This window comes from Trachypithecus francoisi, unplaced genomic scaffold (assembly GCF_009764315.1).
Source record: "Trachypithecus francoisi isolate TF-2019V2 unplaced genomic scaffold, Tfra_2.0 Lachesis_group13, whole genome shotgun sequence".
Taxonomy (NCBI): Eukaryota; Metazoa; Chordata; class Mammalia; order Primates; family Cercopithecidae; genus Trachypithecus; species Trachypithecus francoisi.
The window spans coordinates 25,768,754-25,795,298 of record NW_022681458.1 but is presented as its reverse complement, the minus strand read 5'-3'; the positions used below and the strand labels follow the sequence as shown (position 1 = coordinate 25,795,298).

Genomic DNA, 26,545 nt, shown 5'->3' with positions numbered 1-26,545 from the left:
AACCTGGACACTGCACTATATGGGAGACAGTCATGCTACTCCCGGAGATATCTGACCCCAGTGTGGAGTCCTTAAAACAGTTGGGCAAATCCTCAAACCTGTGTTTCTAAGCTCATACATTTCCTACAGTGTTGTCAGTTTTTAAATTCTACCACTTTCTAAAAATAACAACATAATAAAAATTGATACTGTCAGTGGGCCGGGTGCAGTGGGTGGCTCATGCTTGTAGTCCCAGTACTTTGGGAGGCCAAGGTGGGTGGATTACGAGGTCAGGAGATTGACACCATCCTGGCCAACATCGTGAAACCCTGTCTCTACTAAAAATACAAAAATTAGCTGCGTGTGGTGGCACATGCCTGAATCCCAGCTATTTGGGAGGCTGAGGGAGGAGAATCGCTTGAACCAGGGAGGTAGAGGTTGCAGTGAGCCAAGATCAGGCCACTGCACTCCAGCCTGGGCAACAGAGCAAGACTCTGTCAACACAAAGAATATACATTTTAGAGAATCAATCACTTATCAGCTACTATGCACAGCTTAGCCTGTTTTTTTTCTATAGACATATTATAGATAGTGGGGTTCTTCAAGGACAAATTGTAAAGGTAGTGTTGTAGACTGCTACACACAAATGGAAATTCAGGTAGAATGTTTTTCTTTCTTTTCTAGAATCATCTCTTTGTCCTTACTCAAAAAGGAACCTCAAATATGTGAGAATAATAGAAATAGTTTCATTTTCTCTATGAAATAAAAGCTAGTATCTCTTTGGTATATCCTCCAAAGTAGAGCCATGTTGGGATTTAAAAAAAAAAAAAAAAGGCTTAAATGTGCCATCTTCTAAGAGGTTCTAGAAGGAAAGCCACTTTTCTTTTTTTCTTCAAAAGACGGGGTTTCACCACGTTGGCCAGGCTGGTCTTGAACTCCTGACCTCAAGTGATCCACCTGCCTTGGCCTCCCAAAATGCTGGGATTACAGGCGTGAGCCACTGCACCCAGCCATGAAGCCACTTTTTATCCGAGGGCTGGTCACTTCAGTTACCTAACTTATTCCTTTCTGTGCTGCTCCATGAGAAGTGAAGAGAAAAATTAATTACCTGTAAGGGCTCTTCGTCAGTGCCAACAGGATGACATGAAATGATGTACTCAGAAGTGTCCTGGAATGGGGCCCATGAGATGGTTGTCTGAGAGAGAGCTTCTTGTCCTGTAGAGGCATTTGGATTGAGTCCCAGCCCATGTGGGTAGAGGTGATAGTCTACGTCTTCCCTGGGGATGTGACCAATTTGAATCTCCTCACCTACATTCGGCGGGTATGGTCTTGGCCTATGCCTTATGGGGGTGGCTGTTGTGGGAGGTGTGGTCCGCCTAAAACCATGTTCCTCAAAGATCATTTGTTGCCCAACAGTGGGTTGCTGACCAGAAGTGCCAGGAAGCTGAATACCATTTCCAGTGTCATACCCAGGGTGGGTGATGAAAGGGGTCTTTTGAACTGTGGAAGGAACATCCAAGATCTCTGGTCCATGAAGATTGGGGTGTGGAAGGGTTACCAGTTGGGGAAGCTCGTCTAGCCAAGAGAGGTTAGAGCCAAAAAAGCAAAGCGGTTTAAGCTCCAAGAAGCAGCAGCAATAATAATAATCTATTCAGGCAACAATGAATGTTCACCAATGTGATAAAAGCCCTCAGAAAATGAGCAGTTCTGAGATCACGAAACACTTTTTCCAGAAAGAAATCTTTAGGATTTTCCTCAAAGGTTTCTTTATAGTTTAGAAAGAAAAAAGTGTTAGTATGAATTTATCATACACACAACTTTAAACCGCTGGGCCCCTTAGAAGCTGCCTCTGCTCAAATTAAACCTAATGGAACTGAAATGTGCATTCTCTTTCTTTCTTTTTTAAATTTGAGAAGCAAGTTGTAAGAAGTAGAATCCAGACTAATCATATCAGTGTCTTAAGTATGAGAATTACAGAGGTTTGGCTCAACAGTTTTTCATGGTTTGAAATGGTAAAAATAGATAAAACACACATTCATTTTTAAAATTTTCCTATCATGACAGCATTTTCTTGAAATTAAAACTGGGTGCAAAAGCAAGACATTATTTAGCTCTAAGTTGTAGAAACCAAATAATAAATAAAGATAAATAATAAATAAAGATAAATTCCTCCTTTAAAAAAAGGAAACATTTTAAAATTCAACAGAAGGTATAAAAGAAGAGCAATGATAGCAACTTGGTTTTACATTTTAGCATCTTGTTTGAATTTTTAAAAGGCAAATAACAAGGCTTTATATTGAGTGGCTGTAGTAAAGAAAAAAAATAAAACCAAACTCTGCAGTGCATGTTAAATTATTCCTACTATTACAGAATACGATATATACACTATGCTGTTAGAAAAAAAATCACAAGAAATGCATGAAAACATGGAGAAACTTTTCATATTGCAAGATTGCTCATCTGTTATTAGTTTTGTCCTAACTTTCTCCTTGTTACCTGCAAGGTACTCTTACCTGTCTTTTTCCTTCCAATCAGGGGCTCGCTCTTCTGGTTATTCTTCAGGGCAATGACATAAATTGTATATTCAGTTCCTGGTTCCAGGCCTGAAGGGAGAATAGAAGCATCACATTATGTCAATGGGCTCAGCTAGTCAAGTGGAAGTCGGTCTCACCAGCAGATGCTACTGGGAGGAGGCACTTCCTCTCCAGCTGGCTGTTGGCCTCTTGAAGGTAAAATCGACTTCACTTTTCCTCCATAAACACCTAAATATCCTGCATATAAAGTTCACATCGCAAATTACTTGTCTGACTGTCATATCTGACACCTGAATAGACACGTTTTGGGTACCTTTTCCAGGGTATTCTTTTACCATGTGGTCTTATTTGCCTTTTTGAATTTAAGAAAATCTATCAGCATCATATACCACCACCGGAATATCCATTTGGAAGAGAGTCCTGCAGATTATATACATGAATCTACTTAGGCCTAATAACCAAGTGGTCCTCAGTGGCAGATCAATGAAAAGTGAAACTCAAGGCAAGTGGGAGAGATTGGCCAATCTTTGTGCAGCCTCTGTGGGAAGTGTCTAGTTCAATTCCTCTCATATCTGCTTCTATTTTCCTGTTCTCCCCAGTTCTAAAAAGGCAGTGTGTCCTTCTAATGTCTGTATGTTCCATGGGGATTTTAAAGTCTAGGTGATACTCTATACAGACTGATATGGTTTGGCTCTGTGTCTGCATCCAGATCTCATCTGGAATTGTCATCCCCATGTATTGAGGAGAGGAGGTGATTGGTTCATGGGGGTTGTTCCCCCAGGCTGTTCTCATGATAGTGAGTTCTCACAAGATCTGATAGTTTTGTAAGTATCTGGAAGTTCCTCCTTTGTGCTTCTCTCTCCTGCTGCCATGTAAGACATACCTGCTTTCCCTTCCACCATGATTGTACATTTTCTGAGGCCTCCTCAGCCATGCGGAAATGTGAGTCAATTAAACCTCTTTAGAGCAGTGTGAAAACAGGTTAATACACATAATAGTTTAAAAATTTCATCTCTTGGGCAAAAATAATACTAGAGACTTATAGTCTTTCCCACCAAGGTAACCAACTCTTATTCGCCATTCCAGGCATTCTTTCCAATGTGGGTGGTTGGGATTGCTCTGCCTCAAGACCTATCCTGTGATAGTGGTCAACAAGGTCAATGGCAGGTGGTGCTCTGGCAAGTTCTGCAAGATTGCCATATCTGTAGAGAGCTGAGTGTAATGACAGAATCACTATGAGCTAGTTTGCTTTGAAAAATATCTTTCTCCAGAACTGAATTGACAGGTATCTGGCAAACTTAAAACAAAAGGAAAACATGAGTCTAGTCATGCCATTTAGGACAGTCTTGAAATTGCATTTTCCTTCACTCATGCCTTCTGGGATGTATTGAGCTGTATCACTCCTACACTGAGAATGCTTTTTGAGGTTATCAGGAGCAGGGTTTTGCATTCTCATGACACAGTATCAAAGACGCAGCGGGAGTTTGCTAAGGCCTTCATGTGTCCTAGGTAGTAAGAAGGAAAATGACAGCATGGAAGCAGCAATACCAGTAATAGTAGCCTCTGTGACACCAGGGCGGGGCCGAGGGACCACTTCTCTGGGAGAAGACCCAGGCTTCTCATACTTGATGATGTAGCCGGTGATCCTGGCACGTGGCGGCTGCCACGATACCAGCAAGGAATTGGGTGTGGTGGCCAGGAAACGTAGGTTGGATGGTGCATCAATGGCTGAAAGAAAACAAAATTAAGTCTCTAAGAAGGCAAGTAACCAAGAAAATTACTCCCACACTTTTCTCCCCAGCCCTTCTAAACACACTTAAAAGAATCCGAGAATACTGTAAACCGGAAACAGGATCCTTGGGAATCTATAATACAAAAATATCCGCCTCACATTTGTTTTTTGGGTTCATGAGACTGACTGCATACAAGTCAGTGGTATTTCCTCAGTAGAAGGTATAGTTACCAGTGGAGGCGTCGATGACCACAGGGGAGCTCCGGGCATTGTCGTTCAAGGTGTACAGGTAGATCTTGTAGTCAGTGCCTGGTTGTAAACCTGGAATTTGAGAAGAGATTATTTTTACCAGTTCTTGCTTTACTAAGAGAATTCTCAAGCTCGTCTGCAGTTTTTCTGGGTTCCTCTATCATCCCATATTTATATAGACTATCAAAGTGGTCCACATTTGAACAGTAAAGTAGAGCATGGTATGGATGTAACTGTTAACAAGAAATGTATCTTGAAAGTGAATCACTGATGCAGATAAAGACACTGGCTAAAGTAAATTCCAGAATGCAAAAATGCTATATTGGAAGAGGCAACATTCATTGCAGAATGAGGGGCAGCCATTTATTAAGGTTTTCTCTTTATAGTAATTAGATGATTAATAGCTGAGCCTTGGAATCACAATTTTAAAAAACTGAAAAAGACCTCAGATATTGAATATTCTTTGGTTACAACTTTGACCTTTATTAAGAGGTATCATTTACTTTTATATTAACTATGCTTTTTAATCTATACTAATGCTAAGATCTATACGTCACTGTTTTTTATTTCTTTTAGTTCTAAACTTTGTGTTATAATTTTTTAAATAAGAAAGGGCACAATGATGAAAGATCAAACTTGTTGAATGAAACTTACGCCATTTCCATGACAAATATTACACAAAATCAGGCATTCAAAAGACAAAACAAATTCTGATCATAGCATGAAAATAATGTTCTATAACTGGGTTATGATAACACTGAAAATAAATTTTATCAGTGTCAGTCTTAGAGCAATTAATAAGTCAGTTTACATTGTGGATATTTTTTAACAAATGTGGTTAGCACAATGAGTTCCCTGACCTGTGATGGTGTAGCTTCTGACATCTGGCTTGATGGTTCTCTGGATTGGAGTCTGGCCATTGGCTGGAACAGCATCAACTTGGAAGCCAGTGATCGTCTCGGTCTTGGTTCTCCAGCTAATGGTGATGGTGGTCTCAGTAGCATCTGTCACACGAGCCCTTCTTGGTGGGCTGACATCTGCACAGGAGCATAGCTAGAGATTAGTGCCTGCTTGGTTCATCCTTGTCAAGTTTTGGTATTTTAAAATGTTTCCTTGGTATATATCAAATTCATCCATTTCAAAAAATATATAACTAGTAATGTGTAGATTATCTCCTTTGGCATTCAGACAGAAAGGTCAACTGCAATTAGAAAATATGAAAAATCTACCTCTCATACATTTTATTTTGAAGAACTGAAAAGCTTTATAGATACTACCAGTGGTTCCTAGGGCTGGCTTTTTAGTATCTACAAATATTTCAATAAATATTAAAATTATGAATGCATTATAATGTAAAAATATGTGTGGTAGGAGTTATAACATGGCCAGCTAACAATTATATGTGTGGATGTGTGTGTATGTGTGTGTGAGAGTGTGTATGTGTCTGTGTGTGTTACTGTGTGTTCCTTGGTATATATCTTAACAATGCACATTAGGCCATTCTTGCATTACTATAAAGAAATACCTAAGACTGGGTAATTTTTTTTTTTTTTTGAGATGGAGTCTTGCTCTGTCACCCAGGCTGGAGTGCAGTGGCTGGATCTCAGCTCACTGCAAGCTCCACCTCCCGGGTTCATGCCATTCTCCTGCCTCAGCCTCCCGAGTAGCTGGGACTACAGGCGCCCACCACCTCATCCGGCTAGTTTTTTGTAGTTTTTAGTAGAGACGGGGTTTCACCGTGTTAGCCAGGATGGTATCGATCTCCTGACCTCATGATCCACCCGTCTCGGCCTCCCAAAGTGCTGGGATTACAGAGAGTGTGTATGTGTCTGTCTGTGTGTATTACTGCAAGTATTTTATCTTTTCTCTCAATAGGTAAAATGCCATCCTTCTTTTATAAATGATGAAACTTTGACACTTTACCTGACTTTTGAAAAGGCATATATCAAGTTATTGATATAATAGAAGACTAGAATCTAAGCCTGATTTTGGTCCAATGGTTACTGTGCTGTGATATAATTTGGATATTTGTTCCTGTCCAAATCTCTGTTGAGTTGTAATCCCCAGTGCTGGAGGTGGGGCCTGGTGAGAGGTGTTTGGATCATGGCGGCACATCTCTTGTGGCTTGGTGCTCTCTTTATGACAGTGAGTTCTCAAGAGATTGGGTCATTTCAATGTGTGGAGTCCTCCCCCACAACTCTCTCTCTCTCTCTCTCTCTCTCGATCTTGCTTTTGCCACAGCCATGTGATGTGCCTGCTCCCCCTTGGCCTTCCACCATGATTGCAAGCTTCCCAAGGCCTCCCTAGAAGCCAAGATACCAGCACCATGCTTCCTGTAAAGCCTGCAGCCCTGGGAGCCAGTTAAGCCTCTTTTCTTTAGAAATTACCCAGTCTCAGCCGGGCGCGGTGGCTCAAGCCTGTAATCCCAGCACTTTGGGAGGCCGAGACGGGTGGATCATGAGGTCAGGAGATCGAGACCATCCTGGCTAACCCGGTGAAACCCCGTCTCTACTAAAAACTACAAAAAACTAGCCGGGTGAGGTGGTGGGCGCCTGTAGTCCCAGCTACTCGGGAGGCTGAGGCAGGAGAATGGCGTGAACCTGGGAGGCGGAGCTTGCAGTGAGCTGAGATCCAGCCACTGCACTCCAGCCTGGGTGACAGAGCAAGACTCCATCTCAAAAAAAAAAAAAAAAATTACCCAGTCTTAGGTATTTCTTTATAGTAATGCAAGAATGGCCTAATGTGCATTGTTAAGATATAGCAGAAGCCAGTGGGGTCTCCCCAAGCTTAGCTCTATGAAAACAAATTCTAACAAGTAGAGCATAAACAAGATGTCAGTCCTAGTCCATAACATCAACATTATAACCTTATGAAGTGATTCCATTTTATGGGTCAGTAGACCCCTTTCTGAAGGAGTATAAAAGATGACAGTCATGCATCAAAAAGACAAATCGATTTTCAAATTAGGACTCATTCCACTTTTAACATATATATCTAAAAAAGCATTTATTTATTTATTTTATTTATTTATTTTAAGAGACAGGGCCTTGCTATGTTACCCAGGTTGGTCTGAAACTCCTGGCCTCAAGTGATGCTCCCACCTCAGCTTCCCAAAGTGCTAGGATTTTAGGCATGGGCCACTGAACCCTGCTGATTTACCATTCTTTAATTTTGTCTATACAGAAGATTTGTCAATATGAAGAGATTTTATTACTTACTCTCTAGAGTGGTGACAACTCCCTGAGCTGGTCTGCTTGTCAAAGTGTCCTTAAGAGCATAGACACTCACTTCATATTTGGTGGCCACCTAGAGAAATAAGGGCATGGTGAGCGTTAGCAGTGTCATGAACTGAAACCCAGGGAGTTTCACTACAGCATTAGGTAAATACAATGGTTAGAAAATAAAAAATAAACAAACTAGCAAAACTCACAACCTTGTAAATTCCTTGATTAATTTCATTCCCACAGTGCAGGTGATCAACGTATTTAATTTATCAATTTTAAAATGCTCTTAGCAGTTAAGCTTAAGTAAGCCATAGATTACATACTTAAACTAAGCTGGTAAAAAAAATGAGGAAAGTGAGTATTAGCATATTTTTCTTTTTTATGATCTGACAGGTGCAAATCATAATTTTTTCTTTATCATAGAGAGGCAAAAAGAATGTTCCATTTTGTCTCTGAATACTCTTTCGGTAGTTTCCCCTGAAATTGACCTTACGTTAAGAGGTACATCAATCCCCTAGGTTCCTAGCAGTTTTCTGCATGTATGTCTGGAAGGTTTTTAAAATGTTTTAATGAGGTAGGGTCAAGGTAGACTGGTACAAACTGTAAAATATTCTTTACCAAGATAACAGAGCTCAGAAAATGCATAACTAAGTTGATTTATGCATTCAACCAATGGGTATGTAAATTGTCCCCCACAACCTTTTAAAATAAGCACAATACATCTAAAAGAGCTGAACAAAATCCAAAGCTATTTATAAAATTCTGTCCCAATGGTTACCTGGAAAACTTAGGTCAACATAAAGGAATTCTGTTGAAAGAAAGTTACAATAAGATTATTTGATGCAGAAGAAAAGAATAGTTAGATTTATTATGACATTATATTTTCACCACCTTAGAAACTGTGTTAGAGATGGTCTCCATCTTTATTCCAATGAATAAAGGTCACATCTTACCATAAGTCCTGATACAACCACGGATGAGCTGTCAGGAGCAAGGTTGATTTCTTTCATTGGTCCGGTCTTCTCCTTGGGGGTCACCCGCACTCGATATCCAGTGAGCTGAACATTGGGTGGTGTCCACTGGGCGCTCAGGCTCGTTGGTGTGACCTGAGTGAACTTCAGGTCAGTTGGTGCAGGAATAGCTGTTGGGATTGTCAATGGTTAGAGGTTATCTTGTAGGAAATGGGGAAAATGGAAAATAAAGTGGGTTCCAAGAAGTAGAATGGATTGTTCTTGTTGGGTTAGGTGGGTTCCCTGGTCAAGCAAAGATTCAGTACGAGAAAGTACAATAAGGGATGCAAAATGAAGAAAGTCTTTGCTGAGAAATGTGTTTTATATCCACCAGTTCTCAGAATCACCGAAAACATTTGGATAAATGCCAGAACTCTAAGAGATTTTAGGTTTTAGAAGTTTTTTTGCTTTCCCTTAAAAAAAAAAAAAGTTATATTGACTTATTGACCATTATGATTTATTTTCCCTTTGTATGGAAAAATAAGCAGTAGCCCTTTTTCTTTCTTAAAATTTTTAATTAATTTAGAAACAGGGTCTTGCTCTGTCATCCAGGCTGCAGTGCAGTGGAGCTGTCATAGCTCATTGCAGCCTTGAATTCGTAGGCTCAAGCGATCCTCTACCTCACCTTCTTGAGTAGCTGGGACTACAGGCATGTGTCACCACACCTGGCTAATTTTTTCATATTTTTTGTAGAGACGGGGTCTCACTTCATTGCCCAGGCTGATCACGAACTCCTGGCCTCAAGCAAGGCTCCCACCTTGGCCTCCCAAAGCACTGGGATTACATGTGTGAGCCACTGCACCCGGCCTCCTTTTTCTACATAAAGTATCTTTGTATGGATAACCATTTCACACAGTATTCCATCCAAAAAAGAGAGAATAATGTTTTTATTGTCTCTTTATTTGGACCCTATGAGAGATATGGCTGCTAAATTTGATGTTCTCTCTGTAATGCGGCATAAGAAGAAAATTGGCTCCCAACAGAAGCAGAAAAGAGAAGCAAAAAGCAATAATACAGATTGTCACCTCTAGGGTTTATGCTGTCACTAGGATACATCTTTAGCATTCTACTCTGCTTCAGAAATAAAGCACAAGAGATAAAGTATTATGGAAAGCAATTGCCCTATTGATTGTTTCCTATGTGTCTGAATCACAATCATTTAAGCTAATTATACACCAGCACATGACATCTAACCAGAGAAGAAAGGTCTTACCCATGTGTGCTCAGAATCATGCTGCTATGAAATGCCCCAGTTTGGGTTCCTTTTTATAAGTAAGCTGTATGATGCCAGACTTCTTTCCTTTATACATAGTGAGGGAATCAGAGCTTAGGAAATAATCCACAATTTTAGTATCCTCTTCAGATGTCTTGTTTTATGGTCTTGTTTATAAGCCAAGATACTCCAAAATTTCTTTTTATCAGACTTGTTTACTTAAATATCACCTAAGTTTTATTGTTTCTTACCATTCCTCTTTAAAGAGGATCTTTCCTAATAATTTTTTTCACCCTTACACGGGAATCAATAGCCCAATGAAGTATAATTCATTCAACAGGGCATAAAGCCGCTGCTCCCATGGGCACCTGGTGGTGCAATTAACCATATACCTGTGGACTGGGTTCCAATCAGGGGCTGGCTCTCCATATCATCGTGCAAGGCAACCACACTGACTGTGTACTCAGAACCCGGTCTGAGGCCTTGCAGCTCTGCAGTGTCTTCTTCACCATCAGGTGCAGGGAATAGCTCATGGATTCCATCCTCAGGGCTCGAGTAGGTCACCCTGTACCTGGAAACTTGCCCCTGTGGGCTTTCCCAAGCAATTTTGATGGAATCGACATCCACATCAGTGAATGCCAGTCCTTTAGGGCGATCAATGTCTGTTAGGCAAATTAATGGTAAGAGGTTATGTGAAAAGCAAGTTGTGAAATAAGCATTTTTATAACATGCAAAGCAGTTTTGCAGATACCATTTTCTTTGACGAAGTCCAATTAACCCACTATCAAATGGAAAATCACTTAAACACTTGCTTAATCTTTCTTGGTTTAGAAAATATGCAATGTTGCATCACTTATTAAAACATAGGTGTATGTGAGATAAGCAGATACCCTGCAAAATGTCCCCACAATGGCAATGTATTTATATTAATTTAAAGATATTCTACTACCATTTGATTTTACAATGTGATGTTAGTCTCATAGACCTACATTTTCTATACCTTGGAAGTGGTAAAGCTGATTTGCAACGTCAGATTCAAATTGTTATAATTTTTTTTTTTTTTGAAATGGAGTCTCACTCTGTCATCCAGGCTAGGGTGTAGTGGCATGATCTCGGCTCACTGCAGCTTCTGCCTCCTGGGTCCAAGCAATTATCCTGCCTCAGCCTCCTGAGTAGCTGGGATTACAAGGGCGTGCCACCACGCCTGGCTAATTTTTGTATTTTTAGTAGAGACGGGGTTTCACCATGTTGGTCAGGCTGGTCTTGAACTCCTGACCTTGTGATCCTCCTGCTTCGGCCTCCCAAAATGCTGGGATTACAGGCATGAGCCACTGCGCCCGGCCCTATAATTGTTCTTACACTCTCCTTTTCTCGTCTCTATTAAGCATTTATATTACACTCTGGTCCAGCCATAGTCCTTCAAATTCCCCAAACATAACAGCTACATGAGGCACACTTCAATCAACTTTACCATCCAGTTGTAGAAAACACGGTCTAGGAAAATTTTTTGTAGATTTGCTATCGGCAAATAAGATTTCGCTGAGGCCATTTGAGCAAAAGAAATTCAAAGCACAGCAACTAACTATGGTAGTTTCACAACTTCTTTCTCTGTAAATTTCTTGCTTGGCACCGAGAAGGAAAAAAGATGTTCGTAAAGGGCTCAGCTCCAGACATAAACTAACCAACAAGTTGACTTTCCCTATGTGTAATTGCAGAAGACATGTGGCGGGCATTCAGACACCCAAGAACAAAATTTGACTTTGAAAATGGAAACCAAGCAGTGGTTACGTACTGGTTACTGCAGTCTGAACCAGAGGCTGACTCTCTCCACTTGGATTCTGAGCATAGACACTAACCACATACTCCACTGTGGGCTGCAAGCCTTCAATAGTCATTTCTGTTTGATCTGCAAAGGGAGTGAAAAGCAAATACGATATCCATGTCATCCACTGTAAAGTCCTCCAGGCGGCTTCCAGAGTTTGGTAGTGAACATATGGTGGCCTAGAATTTTTATTTGCAGAATTGTAACAAAAATATGGAGGAGTCAGACTTTGATTTCCTCTTGGACAAACCTGTTCATTGCTAATACAAATTACCATATGTGAGTGAAGTCACACTCAAGGATAAATTCTAAAACTTAATATGATGCCCCCAACAATTAGTGATACTGCTCTCAGAAAAAATGAAAATTAACTTGACTTTAATAAATTGCCTTAAGATCCTAATTTCACAAATATTCTATTTAAAAACAAAGACAACATAGCTAAAAGGATCTGAAAAACTCAGGCCATTTATCTCTTTTTAGTGTGAATGATAAACAAAACCAGAAGGGTGAATTGAGATATTTGAGATGTCCATATCACTAAAGAGAACTATCCATGTTAAAACAGAAATGCACTTAAGACTTCTACTGTGAAGAGGGTTGATAACGATCTTGAGCCCTGAATTCATGAATGGGGAAAATGATGACATAGGACAAGAATTACATAGTACTCACAACAAGGTAGCCATTTACATAAAAAAGAATATTAGATGCTACCCCATCTATCCTGTTGTATATGAGATGCAGATTATTCTTTTTTTTCCTGAGATGGAGTCTCTCACTCTGTCTCCCAGGCTGGGGTGCAGTGGTGCTATCTCGGTTCACTGCAACCTCTGACTCCAGGGTTCAAGCCATTCTCCTGCCTTAGCCTCCTGAGTAGCTGGGATTATAGGCAGGAGCCACCATGCCCAGCTAATGTTTTGTATTTTTAATAGAGATGGGTTTTTGCCATGTTGGCCAGGCTGGTCTTGAACTCCTGACCTCAAGTGATCTGCCCGCATCAGCCTCCCAAAGTGCTGGGATTACAGGCATGAGCCACCATGCTCGGCCAAGATGCAGATGATTCTTACCTGGACCTGCAGTTTTAGTTTTTGTTGGTCCTGGTCCATTTTTGGGAGTGGTGGTTACTCTGTAACCAGTAACAGGGGAACTTGAAGGCAGCCACTTGACACTAATGCTGTTGTCCTGAACATCGGTCACTTGCATCTGTGATGGTTTGTCAATTTCTGTATATAAAAGCAGGGAGAAACCAGTGAAGCCCCAGTCCTTGGAGAAAAGATTGGACAAGCCCTCCTCTCTAGGTCTGCTATATGTTCGAATGATCTCTTACATGAGAAAGGTATTTCTTCTTGAAAGAACACAGAGAGAGCTTTTAGAGGGATGGGGCAGGCATCTCAATACCATTTCCTATTTTTGAGATGGCTGCTTCATTCACAAAGAAGCTATATTCCACAAGCAGATGTCTGTCATCCTACTTTATCAACTCATCCATTCTTTCCCAACAAATATTTATTGAACACTCTCCATGCCCGTCTTATTGCAGACATGTGGAATATATCAACAAAACTGACAAAACTTTCTACCCTTGGGGTGCTTCCTTCTTTATCTGGCTCAAAACTCTGTTAGCTGCAGGTGTTAGCTGCAGTTTGTTGTCTCATTAAAAAGGAAAACCTATTCCACAATGAGAAAAATACCTTGGGAGAACATTGTAAAAAACTATCTGAATAAGTAAGCTGGTGTCACCCCAGAGCAGAAGTTTGTACCTGTTCGGTAATTAATGGAAATTGGCTTGCTGCTTGCGGGGCTGTCTCCACGGCCAGTGACAGCATACACAGTGATGGTATAATCGACTCCAGGTTTAAGGCCACTGATGGTAGCTGTAGACTTGCTCCCAGGCACAGTGAACTCCTGGACAGGGCTATTTCCTCCTGTATGAAAAGGGGTTAGTTCAGAGTGTGAGGGGCTTAGAGCTACTTGGGTATTACTGATTAATTGAATTACCACATTTATAGCAGCATGTAAATCACATTTTCTTGCTTATTCCCTTTTAAAGAGCACTATCTTGAACAGAAAGGGGTATTTTTTTTTTTTTTTTTTTTTTTTTTTTGAGACGGAGTCTTGCTCTTTCGCCCGGGCTGGAGTGCAGTGGCCGGATCTCAGCTCACTGCAAGCTCCGCCTCCCGGGTTTTACGCCATTCTCCTGCCTCAGCCTCCAGAGTAGCTGGGACTACAGGCGCCCGCCACCTCGCCCGGCTAGTTTTTTGTATTTTTAATAGAGACGGGGTTTCACCGTGTTAGCCAGGATGGTCTCGATCTCCTGACCTCGTGATCCGCCCGTCTCGGCCTCCCAAAGTGCTGGGATTACAGGCTTGAGCCACCGCGCCTGGCCAGAAAGGGGTATTTATGCACGTAGCAAACCTTGGTAAGTGTATAAACATTGAGAGAAAATTACAGTTAGTGCTATTTTAACATTTCAGCTTTAAAATGTCACTGAGTAGTAGAGTAGCATTAAAAGTGGGAATAAGGTAAGCCCTCAACCCAGGATTGCACGCATTGTGTCCTTTTTAAAAATTTTAATGGAATAAATTCCTGTTAAATGAAATTTGGAAAATATAGAAAAGGGAAGAAAAAATAAAAATCACTTATTTCCACCACTGATAATATGTCTGTGAATTTACAATCCTTTTATTTCCTCCGCTCTGCTGTTCCCCCTCTAGTTGTATTATATAAACAACTTTTTATTTGGGTTTTAGAACAAATTATATCATCTATATCTTCCATACTTTTTTGGAAAAAAAACAGGGCTCCATTGAATGGACTTGCCAACGTTTCTTTAATTCTTTGTTCACTGTTGGGCTTTCAGGTTATGCACAACAGAGTCTGATTTAATCAGAGTGTAAAATAGCATTTTACTACTGTACCTGTTTCTCCGTAAGTGATCCTGTAATATCTCACGGTGACAGCAGGAGCATCCCAGCTGATCAGCAAGCTGGTGGGGGTCGCAGCAACAACTTCCAGGTCCCTCGGAACATCAGAAACTAGAAAAAAAAACAGGAAACTTTTCACATCCGTAATTTTCAAACAATACTCAGATTTATTCTTTGTTTTCCAAATAATTGTCTTAATGATTCCTTCATACAGTAGTGTAAATACTATGTGTAATTAGCAGAATTTAATATTATGATGAATTCAAGATAAGGGGTTACAGAGCCCATTCAAATTGTGATAAAATGATTATTTCAAATTTAGGGAAGAATTTTTTTCCCTCAACATTGTATTTGGAAAAATTTCAAAACTACAGAAAAGTTAAAAAAAACGTAATACAAGGCCAGGTGTGGTGGCTCACACCTGTAATCCCAGCACCTTGGGAGGCCGAGGCAGGCAGATCATTTGAGGTCGGGAGTTCAAAACCAGTCTGGCCAACATGGTGGAATCCCACCTCTACTAGAAATACAAAAATTAGCTGGACGTGGTGGTGGGCGCCTGTAATCCCAGCTACTTGGGAGACTGAGGCAGGAGAATTGCTTGAGCCTGGGAGGCAGAGGTTGCAGTGAGCTGAGATCCCGCCATTGCACTCCAGCTTGGGTGACAGAGCAAGACTCCATCTCAGGAAAAGAAGAAAAAAAAAAAGTAATACAATGAACACCTATATACCCTTCCCTTAGTTATTTGTCTCTGGCTTGACAACTTGAGACTAAAATACAGGTACCATGATGCTACTGTTCCCCTAAGTACTTCAGCCTTTATCTGCTAAGAACAATGACACTATTACCCTAAAATTATATTTTTAAAGGTACTTTGAAACAGTGTTCAGTTTTCTACTTTTTTTTTTTTTTTTTTTTTGAGACAGATTCTTGCTCTGTTGCCAGGATGGAGAGCAGTGGCACAATCTTGGCTTACTGCAACCTCCGCCTCCTGGGTTCAAGTGATTCTCCTGCCTCAGCCTCCCAAGTAGCTGGGACTACAGGCGCAAGTGACCATGCCCAGTTAATTTTTGTATTTTTAGTAGAGACGGGGTTTCACCATGTTGGCCAGGATGGTCCCGATCTCTTGACCTTGTGATCCACCCGCCTCGGCCTCCCACAGTGCTGGGATCAGAAGCATGAGCCATTGCACCTGGCCCCCTTTTTTTTTTTTTGAGACAAGGTCTTGCTCTGTCACCCAGGCTGGAGTGCAATGGCTTGATCTCAGCTCACTGCAACCTTCGCCTCCCAGGTTCAAAGATTCTCCTGCCTCAGCCTCCCGAGTAGCGGGAATTACAGGTATATGCCACCACACCTTGCTAATTTTTGTATATTTAGTACAGATGGGGTTTCACTGTGTTGGCCAGGCTGGTCTTGAACTTCTGATCTCAAGTGATCTGCCCACCTCGGCCTCCCAAAGTGCTGAGATTACAGGCGTGAGCCACCACATCTGGCCAATTTTCTACATTTTCAATAAAACTTGTGTTATTAGAAATGCATAAATGCCCAAATCAGGTGAGAAATTTCTTGAGAGGAAAAAAATGATCTTCTTTACTGCTACCATGCCCGGACTTCTTTACCATATTCTAAGGGAGGTGTTTCTCCACACATTCTCTCACTTCCCTCTCCATGTCCCATGACAGTGATCTATTTTTTTTTTTTTAAGAGCTGATGACAGACAACAGCAAGCTACTTTACAGAATCTACCAAATGGGTAGGAAAGTCTTCTGAGTTTCTTTGCAGACCAGAAAACAAGTTACCTGTTGATTGTTGGCCAATCAATAAGGGACTTTCCTCTCTGCCATTAAGAGCAACGATGCTGACCACATACTCTGTGCCTGGAGTGAGGTTGGTGAGGGTGATGGAATTCCGAGAGGGGGGCACCCGATCTTCTCGAGGTCTCCCGCTATGGTGCTCGGGGTGATGGCGGATCCTGTAGCCAGTGATGGTGGCTCGAGGAGCAATCCAGTGCACAGTAAAAGAGTTGGCGGTAATATCAGAAAAGTCAATGCCAGTTGGGGAATCAAGACCTGTTTTTCCCACCCAGGGGAGGAAGAGAAAAAAGAAGAAAAGATACCACCAGTTTAGGAAGTGAAGAAGGTGTAGGGGAAATTAACGTACCTCCAACATTTCATTCCTGTCTCATCAATACCATGATTTTCCATAAACCTCAGAGTAAGATGTACTGATTCTAAGCTACATATGAATTTTAAAATCTTAAATTGACTCACTTCAAAACAGCCAGCTCAAGCACGCATTTTTTTCTTTTGCTAAGTAATTCAAGCAATTTTTAGGGGTTATTACAGTAGGTTTCTGTGTTAACATTTAGAGATAAGTGTTCAAGATCTTCTGAGAATTGATATTTTCAAATTCTTCAGTATTTAAGTATTCTGTGTTTCTATGCTGTAAGTGTATCCCTTCCAAGTAAAGCAAGATCTGCCCACTCTCAAGGTAAATGTTTGACTCTCAGAGAAGCCTCCTAAGCTCAAGAGGGAATTTATATGTCAACAGAGTGGTAATGATGCCAAACACAAAACTTTCTGAAACTAAAGACATTATCCCAGACAAATTACAATGCTGATAATTCCTCATGAATTGACATTTTTGAAAAATGCATTTTTGAAAAATGCACAAAAATTCAGAGTTTGTTGCAAATTTAAACCACCTAGCCTCTGGGACTTCCAGCAAATTTCTGTTTTAGTTACAGCATTTACTAGTTCTATTCAATAAGAAACCAAACTAAGATATCGTAAGTCCTTTTTGGAAGCAAGTAGACTATAAATAAATTAATGAATATACTAAACTGTATCTTTTTGAAGAAAAAATTAAAAGCAGCATTCATATTTAAGTACATAATATTTATGAGGTTCAGTTCAACTTCCTTCTAGTAAATTAATATTTTATTAAGTAAAAAAAAAGTAAACTTGCTGGGTTAATAAAGGAAGAAAAATAGATGAGTGTTGGGTCAGCCATTAGACAGAGCCACCTAATGAAAAGGAATGTCCACCTAATGAAAAGGAATGTCCACTAAATCTAAATAACAAAGATCTTCTTAGGAAATGTTTTTTAAAAGGACAGACAACAAATTTCTTAATTAATTTGTTAGTGACTGAAAGTCTAGGTTGAGTAAGGTATCTTAGTTTTTCAGACCAGTGATAAAATCATACTGTGATGACAAAAGTACCCACACCACGACCACGAAAAATGGAGATGTATTTATTTTGTTATACAGAATTGGTAGGCAAAAGTCATACTTTTGACTTTATCCAGTATGACTGGATAGTCATACTGCCAACACCACTCACCTGTTTTCTGTCTTCCTCTAAGAGGTGTGCTCTCATGTTGTTCGTAGACACTGGAGACACTCACTACATATTCTGTACCAGGCAGGAGATCTGAAGGGGCAAGTGGGGCTTATTTTAAAACTGTGCTCGAAAGCATGAGAAACCAAAGCGCGCCCGGGACTATTTCAACTGATGAAATATTCAAATGTCCAGTCCTAAAGCCCTACTTACACTTAAGTGAACACTAAGGCAAAGTGTTCAGTGAACAGACCTGGCGAAGATCTGTAATTAGATGACTCAGCTGGATTTCAAGTGGGATGAAGTTGCTGCAACAGGTGGATATTTCTCGCATCCACCTGAGAGTATGCCTCTGGAGGGCACATGATAATCCTGGCTGTGGTGCTATGGATTGCCACTGATGCCTCACAACAACCCTGAGAGGTAGTTTGCTACTTTTAAAAGCAATTTTCTTGCCATACAATGTACTGCATATATTTACAGTGATTTGATGGGTTTTTACATATGTGTGACTTGGGAGATCATCACCGCATTCAAGACATGAGCAAACATATCACCTCTAAAAATTTGATTTACTACAATTATCTCCATTTTGTAAATGACAAAAAACAATAACAACAAAAAATACTGAGGCACAGAGAAGTTATCTTCTTTAATTCACTTGCCCAGTATCATACAGGGATTGACCCAGGCCAGCACTGGTGGTCTTAGCAATTAACCTTTACTGGAAAAAAGCCACACTTCAAGAGAAAGCAAGCGGTTCTGCCATATTAAAATGAGAGCAGAAGAGTTTTTTAAAAATTAAGTATACATCCCTGAGTCTCTTCTTCCTTTTTTTTTTTTTTTTTTTTTGAGACAGACTTTCACTGTGTTGCCCAGGCTGGAGTGCAGTGGTGTGATCTTGGCTCACTGAAACCTCTGTCTCCTGGGTTCAAGTGATTCTCCTGCCTTAGACTCTGGAGTAGCTGGGATTACAGGTGCCTGCCACCATGCCTGGCTAAGTTTTGTATTTGTAACAGAGACAGGGCTTCACTGTGTTGGCGAGGCTTGGACTAGAAGTCTTGACCTCGTGATCCGCCCGCCTTGGCCTCTCAAAGTGCTGGGATTACAGGCGTGAGCCACTGTGCCCGGCCTTTTCTTCCATTTTGATACACAATCATGCATAGCTTAATGATGGAGATACATTTTGATAAGTATGTGATTTGGTGATTTTATTGTGTAAGCATCATAGAGTGTACTTATACAAACTTAGATGGGCTTGTAATCCCGGCACTTTGGGAGGCCAAGGAGGGTGGATCACTTGAGATCAGGAGTTCAAAACCAGCCTGGCCAACATGGTGAAACCCCACCTCTACTAAAAATACAAAAAAATTAGCCGGACCTGGTGGCTCATGCCTGTAATCCCAGTTACTCGGGAGGCTGAGGCAAATCGCTTGAGCCTGGGAGTTGGAGGTTGCAGTGAGCCCAGATCGTGCCACTGTACTCCATCCTGGGCAACAGAGGGAGACTCCGTCTCAAAAAACAAAACAAAACAAAACAAAAAACACCTAGATGGTAGAGCCTATGACACACCTAAGCTATAAGCTATATGGTCTAGATGGTAGAGCCTACGACACACCTAAGCTATAAGCTATATGGTCTAGATGGTAGAGCCTATGACATACCTAAGCTATAAGCTATATGGTCTAGATGGCAGAGCCTACGACACACCTAAGCTATAAGCTATATGGTCTAGATGGTAGAGCCTACAACACACCTAAGCTATAAGCTGTATGGTCTAGATGGTAGAGCCTATGACATACCTAAGCTATAAGCTATATGGTCTAGATGGCAGAGCCTACGACACACCTAAGCTATAAGCTATATGGTCTAGCCTACTGCTCCTAGGCTACTAGCCTGTGCAGCATGTTACTGTACTGAATACTAGAGGAATTGTAACATATGGTAAATATTTGTACATCTAAAAGATACAGAGAGTGAGGTTTCTAAACTTGGAACTCCTACTCACTAAACCCTCATTCCCCTGCACACCATTTGCCCTTCAGCGGAGGGCTTTTTCTGTAAAGCCTCCTGCAAAGTTTGGAAAAGTGTCAGACTGGAGGACCAGATGCTTGGATTCCATTTCCACCTTACTAGCTGGCCAGTGGCAATTTACTTAACCATTGGGGACCTCAACTGCTTCATGTTTGTTTATTTATTTTTTTGAGACAGGGTCTCACTCTGTCACCCAGGTTGGAGTGCAGTGGCACGATCATGGCTTGCTGCAGCCTCAACCTCCCCAGGCTCAGGTGACCTTCCTACCTCAACCTCCTACATAGCTGAGACCACAGGTGTGCACCACCATGCCCGCCTAATTTTTGTATTTTTTTTAGAGACTTGGTCTCATTGTGTTGCCCAGGCTGGTCTCAAACTCCTGGGTTCAAGCAATTGGCCCACCTCAGCCTCCCAAAGTGCTGGGATTATACAGGCAAGAGCCACTGCACCTGGCTTGCTTCATCTTTAAAAGAGGATAATAATGACTTTGCTAGGAGGGAGAGAGGCTACCTTGAGGTCATTTGTAGCATTAGGATTATAATAAGGTCTTAGAACACATGATTAACATGTGACAGGTCTATGGCTAAGGGGCAGACATTGTGATGCAGGGGCTTGTATACTGGGTGATGCTGTAATTAGTGATTCCAGGGTGCTCTAGAACAGAAGCAATAGCCCTGGGGTGGTGGATATGCCAAATAAAGATATTCTTGCCCTCAGCCACAAAGTAAAAAACCAAGATTATGGTGAGCTGCTCTGCTTTGTGTTTCATTGTCTAAATTATGTTTGAAAGGTAGAAGATGTTTTCAGACTAATATTTGTTAATGTACCTAAATGTAAGCTATTTTTCCCTTATGTAGAATCTTTTGCTGTTATATATTTGACTATTACAGTGAAAATAATAAAAAGCACTGTTTATGTGAAACACAGCACCATCTTGCAGCCTACTCTTTGATTCTTTTAACAAAAGATGTCTATAATGGTTGGGACTAGAAAGAGACAATTTCCATAAATTGTTATTTATATAATGTCAGTTTTTTTTTTTTTTTCTGAGCTCTCAGCCTTCTGAGAAATCCTAACAGATTCTTTTTGAAGTACAAATTAAACTCTGACTCTCTTCAAAACAACATCCTAATCTAGCCCAAGCAATCAGTCACTTTTCTAAGTATTCAAATCCTAAATCAATCAACTGCTGACACTTTATTTTATAAAAATGAGAATAAAGCACGCATAGTGACACTATTTTCAGTTCTCATTTTTTTCTCTAAAGATTTAGATTTAGTCATGTAATTTCTCTTGATATTCACTTATTTTTATACGCTTATTTGGAGGCGGAGTTTGTTTAAAGTCATGGAACTTTCCTGCTAGTGTTTTTCCACTATGATTTTTTAAAAGCTGTAGATACCAAAATTATATTAAGATAGCAACAAACATTACAGCTTTCAAAATTTATGGAGCTGTACATTGAATTTGGAGTTTAGTTTGTAGCTTGGTTGCAGCTCTCTTGCTTTTAGCTGCTCCTACTTGAGAACTCAGAATTCATTTGCTATGCTCTGGGTTAATATTTATGGAACAGATACATTCGACTGCTTACTTGTTAAGACCACTGCATTGTCTGAAGGAGAAATTGACAACTCTGCAACATCTTCCTCATTTTTCACAGGTGAGTAACGCACCAGGAAGTTGGTCAAATCAATGGATGGGGGTGGAGCCCAGGTGACACGCATGGTGTCTGGACCAATGTTGGTGAATCGCAGGTCAGTGGGAGGAGGAACAGCTGGTTTCGAACAAGAAGGAAGACTCAGTTAATGTAATTTTAAAATTAAAGCTAACGAAGTAGCTGGAAAGGTAAAACCAATATTTCATGCATAAAGGAAACAATCATAATCATGCAAACAGTCTAATCTAAATCTATTTTAAGTCATAGTGTACTACTGTTAAAAATAAAACACTACACACAGTACTGTTAGGCCCCCTTTAACCTTTTTGCCATCATCGATATATTTAAAAAAATAATTTTAATCTACTTTCAAATATGTTGACTTTATGTACATTATTAATACCACTGCAGATTATTTTATCCCAGGCTGAAGAGGCTTAAGTTGCCACACAGCAAAGAGAAACAAGCGGTACTTTACAAAGAAATACATGCACACAGACAAAAAGACAAGAGGGTCCTAAACTTCCCCCCATGTGAGATGTCTAGAGCTACAATTCCATTCAGTGAATTCTACTTACAAGTGAAAAGTGTTCATGCAAATTGGTTCTCAGCATGTTTCTTTTCCCATGCACAGCAGAGAACCTTTAAAATGTTGCATGCATGTCCCCAGACTGTGGTTAAAGAGGTGTTTCTTTACCTAGTGACAGCAACAAAACCTAGAATGCTCCCAAGTTTACTTTTCTCCTACCTCAAAACACTCTACCCTAAATTTTGATGGATTTTTTAGCTACAAAGAAGGAACATGGTAGAGTTTATCAAAGGGTAGAAGGAAGAGCATGATGGTACATTTTGGAGATATAGTTCTTATAATTAATTGGTGCTTATACAATTTGGTATTCGTGTTTGGTATTTAAGAAGAAAAATTCTAGATCTCCACATTGAATGAACATTTGCTATTTTATATTTAACAGAACAGACATCTGAATTTGTCTAGCTTTATATCTACTTGTGGTTTCAATGAGAGTGTACTGAAGAATACTTGCATATGTTTTTCTCCAGTCAGTTTAGCAGATGCATTTGATTCCTTATCCCCCAAGTCCACCCTGTCTTAATCTTTGGCCAACTGCTGACTTCCCCCTTGAAACATCCATATTTAACCAGAGTAACTGGTGGCAGCATGCAACAGCATCTATGTCTCAAACACAGAAGTTTTCAAAATTCACCGGTTTGTTGTGTCAGTGTAGTAGGGGCACTCTCGCCGCCATTAATGAGAGTGATAACGCTGATATCATAGTCAATGCCCGGCTCCAGCCCTGTGACTGTGTAGTATCCTACTGAGGAGTCCACAAAATCTTCAAAAATAGGGATCCCTTCTCCTGCCGCAACTACTGTGATGCGGTACCCAATAATGGTGGAAGAGTTTAGCGGGGTCCACCTCAGGCCGATGCTTGAATCGGTTATATCAACAAAGCTTAGGTCAGTGAGTTGGGGCACCTCTATTGAGTTATAAAGTAAAGGAGGGGGCAGAAGGAAAATAGAGGCAAAAAAAGAGGAAAAAATAAAGCAGTGTATATCAGGTTACCAGTAGTAAAATTGATGGAATGTTAAAGCAATGATGGTAATATGCAATCTGTTTTAAATTCTCTGAAAAGACTTCCTAAGCATCATGAACAGTTTGCTTCCCTGGAAGAATAAAACAGGTTACAATATTCTTTTAGGGATTTTTGTTTTGTTTTGTTTTGTTTGCATTTTGAAAATGTCCTTAAAAGGTACAATTTGAACTGTTCAGATTCCTAAAAATCATATGCCTGTTGAGGATGTCAAAACCATTCTTAGAGCCTAGACATAATATCTGAAGTAAGCATCAGCAATATTTACTAAGTATCTGAAATAAGTGCATGAAGTATCAGTATTATTTAATAATTCCAAAACTGTTTTAGTAGAAAATAAGCTTGCATGAAGAAGATTAAAAAATAATAATAATTAAGTGATAAATTGATATTTTTTCTCCCATACAAAACTCATGACAATATCATGGCCATAACGCTAATGCATTATGAATGTATGGTGTGAAATGTGCCATTCAAAAGCACACTGAGGCTTAGGAAAGAGGCCTAAGGTCAAGGCCATTGCCACTATTTTAGTTCATTTATAATCAACATATGTAATTAGCGTTAGTAAAAGCATTCTTCTGAAGAGTCCAAAGGGGGACACAACTGTCCAATGCTTTCATTCTGTTATAACCCAATGGACAAACAAGCCTATCCTTAGGCCTTTACAGTGTTATCTTTCAAGCCACAACAAAGAACACCCTGAAGGTGTGGCTTTTACTTCTTTTTTTTGTTAAATCCAATTTTTAAAAAGAAGGATTTGAAACTGCAAGATGAAAAACTGGACGTGTCAACCAAATGCTGTTTCAGTGCTCACATACGGGGACAAAACTATTTTATAGGCAGCTGTTGGAAATTGATATGAACTGTAAGATCAGGCAGAAATGTACTGATGGGATGCATTTACCATGTTACTTTGAGCCTGTCAGTACCGAGTACAGACACGTGACAGTGTTTTAGTCATACTTCCATGTGAGCGGACATTACAGAGTTAAAGCCGTGGCTGCCACTCCATTACATACTCGCTGCAACACACAGCATCCCAGTGAAGCACAGACAGTAAAGCGGTGTTAACAGCAAGCATTTGTCCAAATCGCTGCTTTGACTTCCTGGTTTTGGAGAGTGCAGCTGGGAGATCGGAATTAAATCCCAACTATATTTGACACCCTTAACCGTCTAGGGATTAAGGTGCTAATCCCCACTCTTATTGGAAGTGCCACTCTCAGGATAGCAGCTTATTTTTCTATTACCTGGGATGATGGTATCAGAGATAGGGACACTTTCCTTGTCATCCTTGACAGTGTAAACACTGACATTGTACTCCAGACCGGGACTCAGGTTATCAAAAGTGCAGGAGCTCTGATCAGCATGGACCACTTCTTCCAAAGAATATCCCTGCTGGCCGTTTGTAGGGGTTGTGGTAATTCTATAACCAGTAATGTCTGGAGGAAAAAGAAAAGAGGAAGTTATTGCACAGAGCATCTGTGAGCCAGAGCATATTTAACTAGACTCCAATGACGGACTCACAGAGCGGAATGCAGAAGGACTTGGCATTTGATGAGGACTCCACTGTCACTGTCTTTCAATGCTTGAAACAATCCTTTCAGGCAGTACTAAGATCCTCACTTTATTTTGTTTTTTGTTTTTATTTTTTGAGACACAGTCTCCCTCTATCACCCAGGCTGGAGTGCAGCAGCACGATCTTGGCTCACTTCAACCTCCGCCAAGATCCTCATTTTAAAGGAAATCTTGAACCAGGGGAGTGATTCCCAAAAGCTTTCATTTCCAAATCCCATGGTCCTACCACTATACCCTGCTTTTCCTTAATGAATCATTTGAAGACAGCTGAAGAATATTCCTTTCTACCTGCCTAGTATGGAATCGCTCTCAACCTTAAGCACATTCCCCAGAGAGCTCTCCTAATTTACAAGGTCTGAAACTATGGGATTTATAGGAAGAGAACCAAGAAAGGAGAAAAGGTGAAAAACAAAAGTGGTGATACTTATTCTATAAAGAGTATTGATTGGGAGGTTGAGGCAGGCAGATCACCTGAGGTTAGGAGTTTGACACCAGCCTGGCCAACATGATAAAACCCCGTCTCTACTAAAAATACAAAAATTAGCTGGATGTGGTGGGGCATGTCTGTAGTCCCAGCTACTCAGAAGGCTAAGTCACGAGAATCGCTTGAGCTCAGGAGGCGGAGGTTGCAGTGAGTCGAGATGGTGCCACTGCACTCTGCACTCCAAGCCTGGGTGACAGAGCAAGACTCTGTCTCACAAAAAAAAAAAACAAAAAAAAAACGAGTATTGATTGTTGAAGTCTTCAGGAGTCATAGAAATTGGGCAGTAAAAGAGTTGAGGGGTTGAGGGGGATGAGAGACATTCAAATAAAAACAGTGAGGACTAGAGAGCTGTAGGGCCTCTACAATGAGATTAAAAGTAAAATGAGAAAGTATATTAAACTTTATACAAGGCAAGGAGATGACAGAATATTTGCCATTAGGAACAGGGTAAACACTAATGTGGCAAATACAAGAAAACCCAACTGAATGAGAAATAAATATTGAGATCATTACACTTGCTAGTGATCCTCCAAATGTGTGGGCTGGGTCATTGAGACAAGGTATGAATGATCCTGCTGCTAACAAGCATGAAGCTTGCCAACTGAAAGTTTCAGATTAGGAGCAACTCAGCTGAAAATTGTATAGCTTTGGCTTAAACGATGTTTCCGCAGATAATGAAAACTTTACCCAAATCACTCTACTTCAGAGGGAGATCAAAAGAGATATTCTGAGCTAGTTTTTTTTCTGTGTGGTTGCATACATTAATCAGACTTAGAGATGATAGCCTTAGCTCTGTGCCCCGGCAAAGATAAGAACTTTACAGTACTTTTTTTTTTTTAACAAAAATTTCACAATAATTTAACAGTAAAATTAGAAATAGCTAAATAATAAACTAAACATATCCCTTAAATTAACAAGTATAGGAGGTAAGAATGCAGTCAACATTAATTAGAACTTCTATTTTTGTTTAAGATTTTTCTCCATAAGTTTTGTGAGACTTCCATGTGGTTTTGGCAAAAGTAATGAATATCTAAAATTTCCTGTTATTGCCATATACATCGTGCTATTTGACTATTATTACAGCTATCTTTATACATTTTAGCATTTTATAAATAATTTTCAAATATATGTGAACAAGGAATTTAGACAAATGC

The 26,545-nt window shown here is 40.3% G+C and overlaps 1 protein-coding gene across 30 annotated transcripts in view; it reads right to left on the bottom strand.

Annotated features, from left to right (window-relative positions):
* FN1 (fibronectin 1) overlaps nt 1-26,545 on the bottom strand; it is a 76,397-nt gene that overhangs the window by 10,027 nt on the left and 39,825 nt on the right. For 2 of the 30 annotated variants that reach the window (XM_033230351.1, XM_033230350.1), the window contains exons 24-41: nt 24,580-24,771; nt 22,943-23,215; nt 21,654-21,836; nt 18,032-18,121; nt 16,487-16,756; nt 14,685-14,801; nt 13,527-13,691; nt 12,834-12,989; nt 11,734-11,847; nt 10,334-10,603; nt 8,672-8,859; nt 7,713-7,800; nt 5,355-5,531; nt 4,477-4,566; nt 4,062-4,241; nt 2,493-2,582; nt 1,288-1,554; nt 1,088-1,194 (exon numbers count right to left, since the gene is read on the bottom strand). In XM_033230351.1, the coding sequence (XP_033086242.1) occupies nt 1,088-1,194; nt 1,288-1,554; nt 2,493-2,582; nt 4,062-4,241; nt 4,477-4,566; nt 5,355-5,531; nt 7,713-7,800; nt 8,672-8,859; nt 10,334-10,603; nt 11,734-11,847; nt 12,834-12,989; nt 13,527-13,691; nt 14,685-14,801; nt 16,487-16,756; nt 18,032-18,121; nt 21,654-21,836; nt 22,943-23,215; nt 24,580-24,771 (3,017 nt within the window). Of the gene's footprint in view, nt 1-1,087; nt 1,555-2,492; nt 2,583-4,061; nt 4,242-4,476; nt 4,567-5,354; nt 5,532-7,712; nt 7,801-8,671; nt 8,860-10,333; nt 10,604-11,733; nt 11,848-12,833; nt 12,990-13,526; nt 13,692-14,684; nt 14,802-16,486; nt 16,757-18,031; nt 18,122-21,653; nt 21,837-22,942; nt 23,216-24,579; nt 24,772-26,545 lie in introns of all 30 variants that reach the window. The other 28 variants (XM_033230354.1, XM_033230352.1, XM_033230347.1 and 25 more) reach the window with 19 other exon arrangements.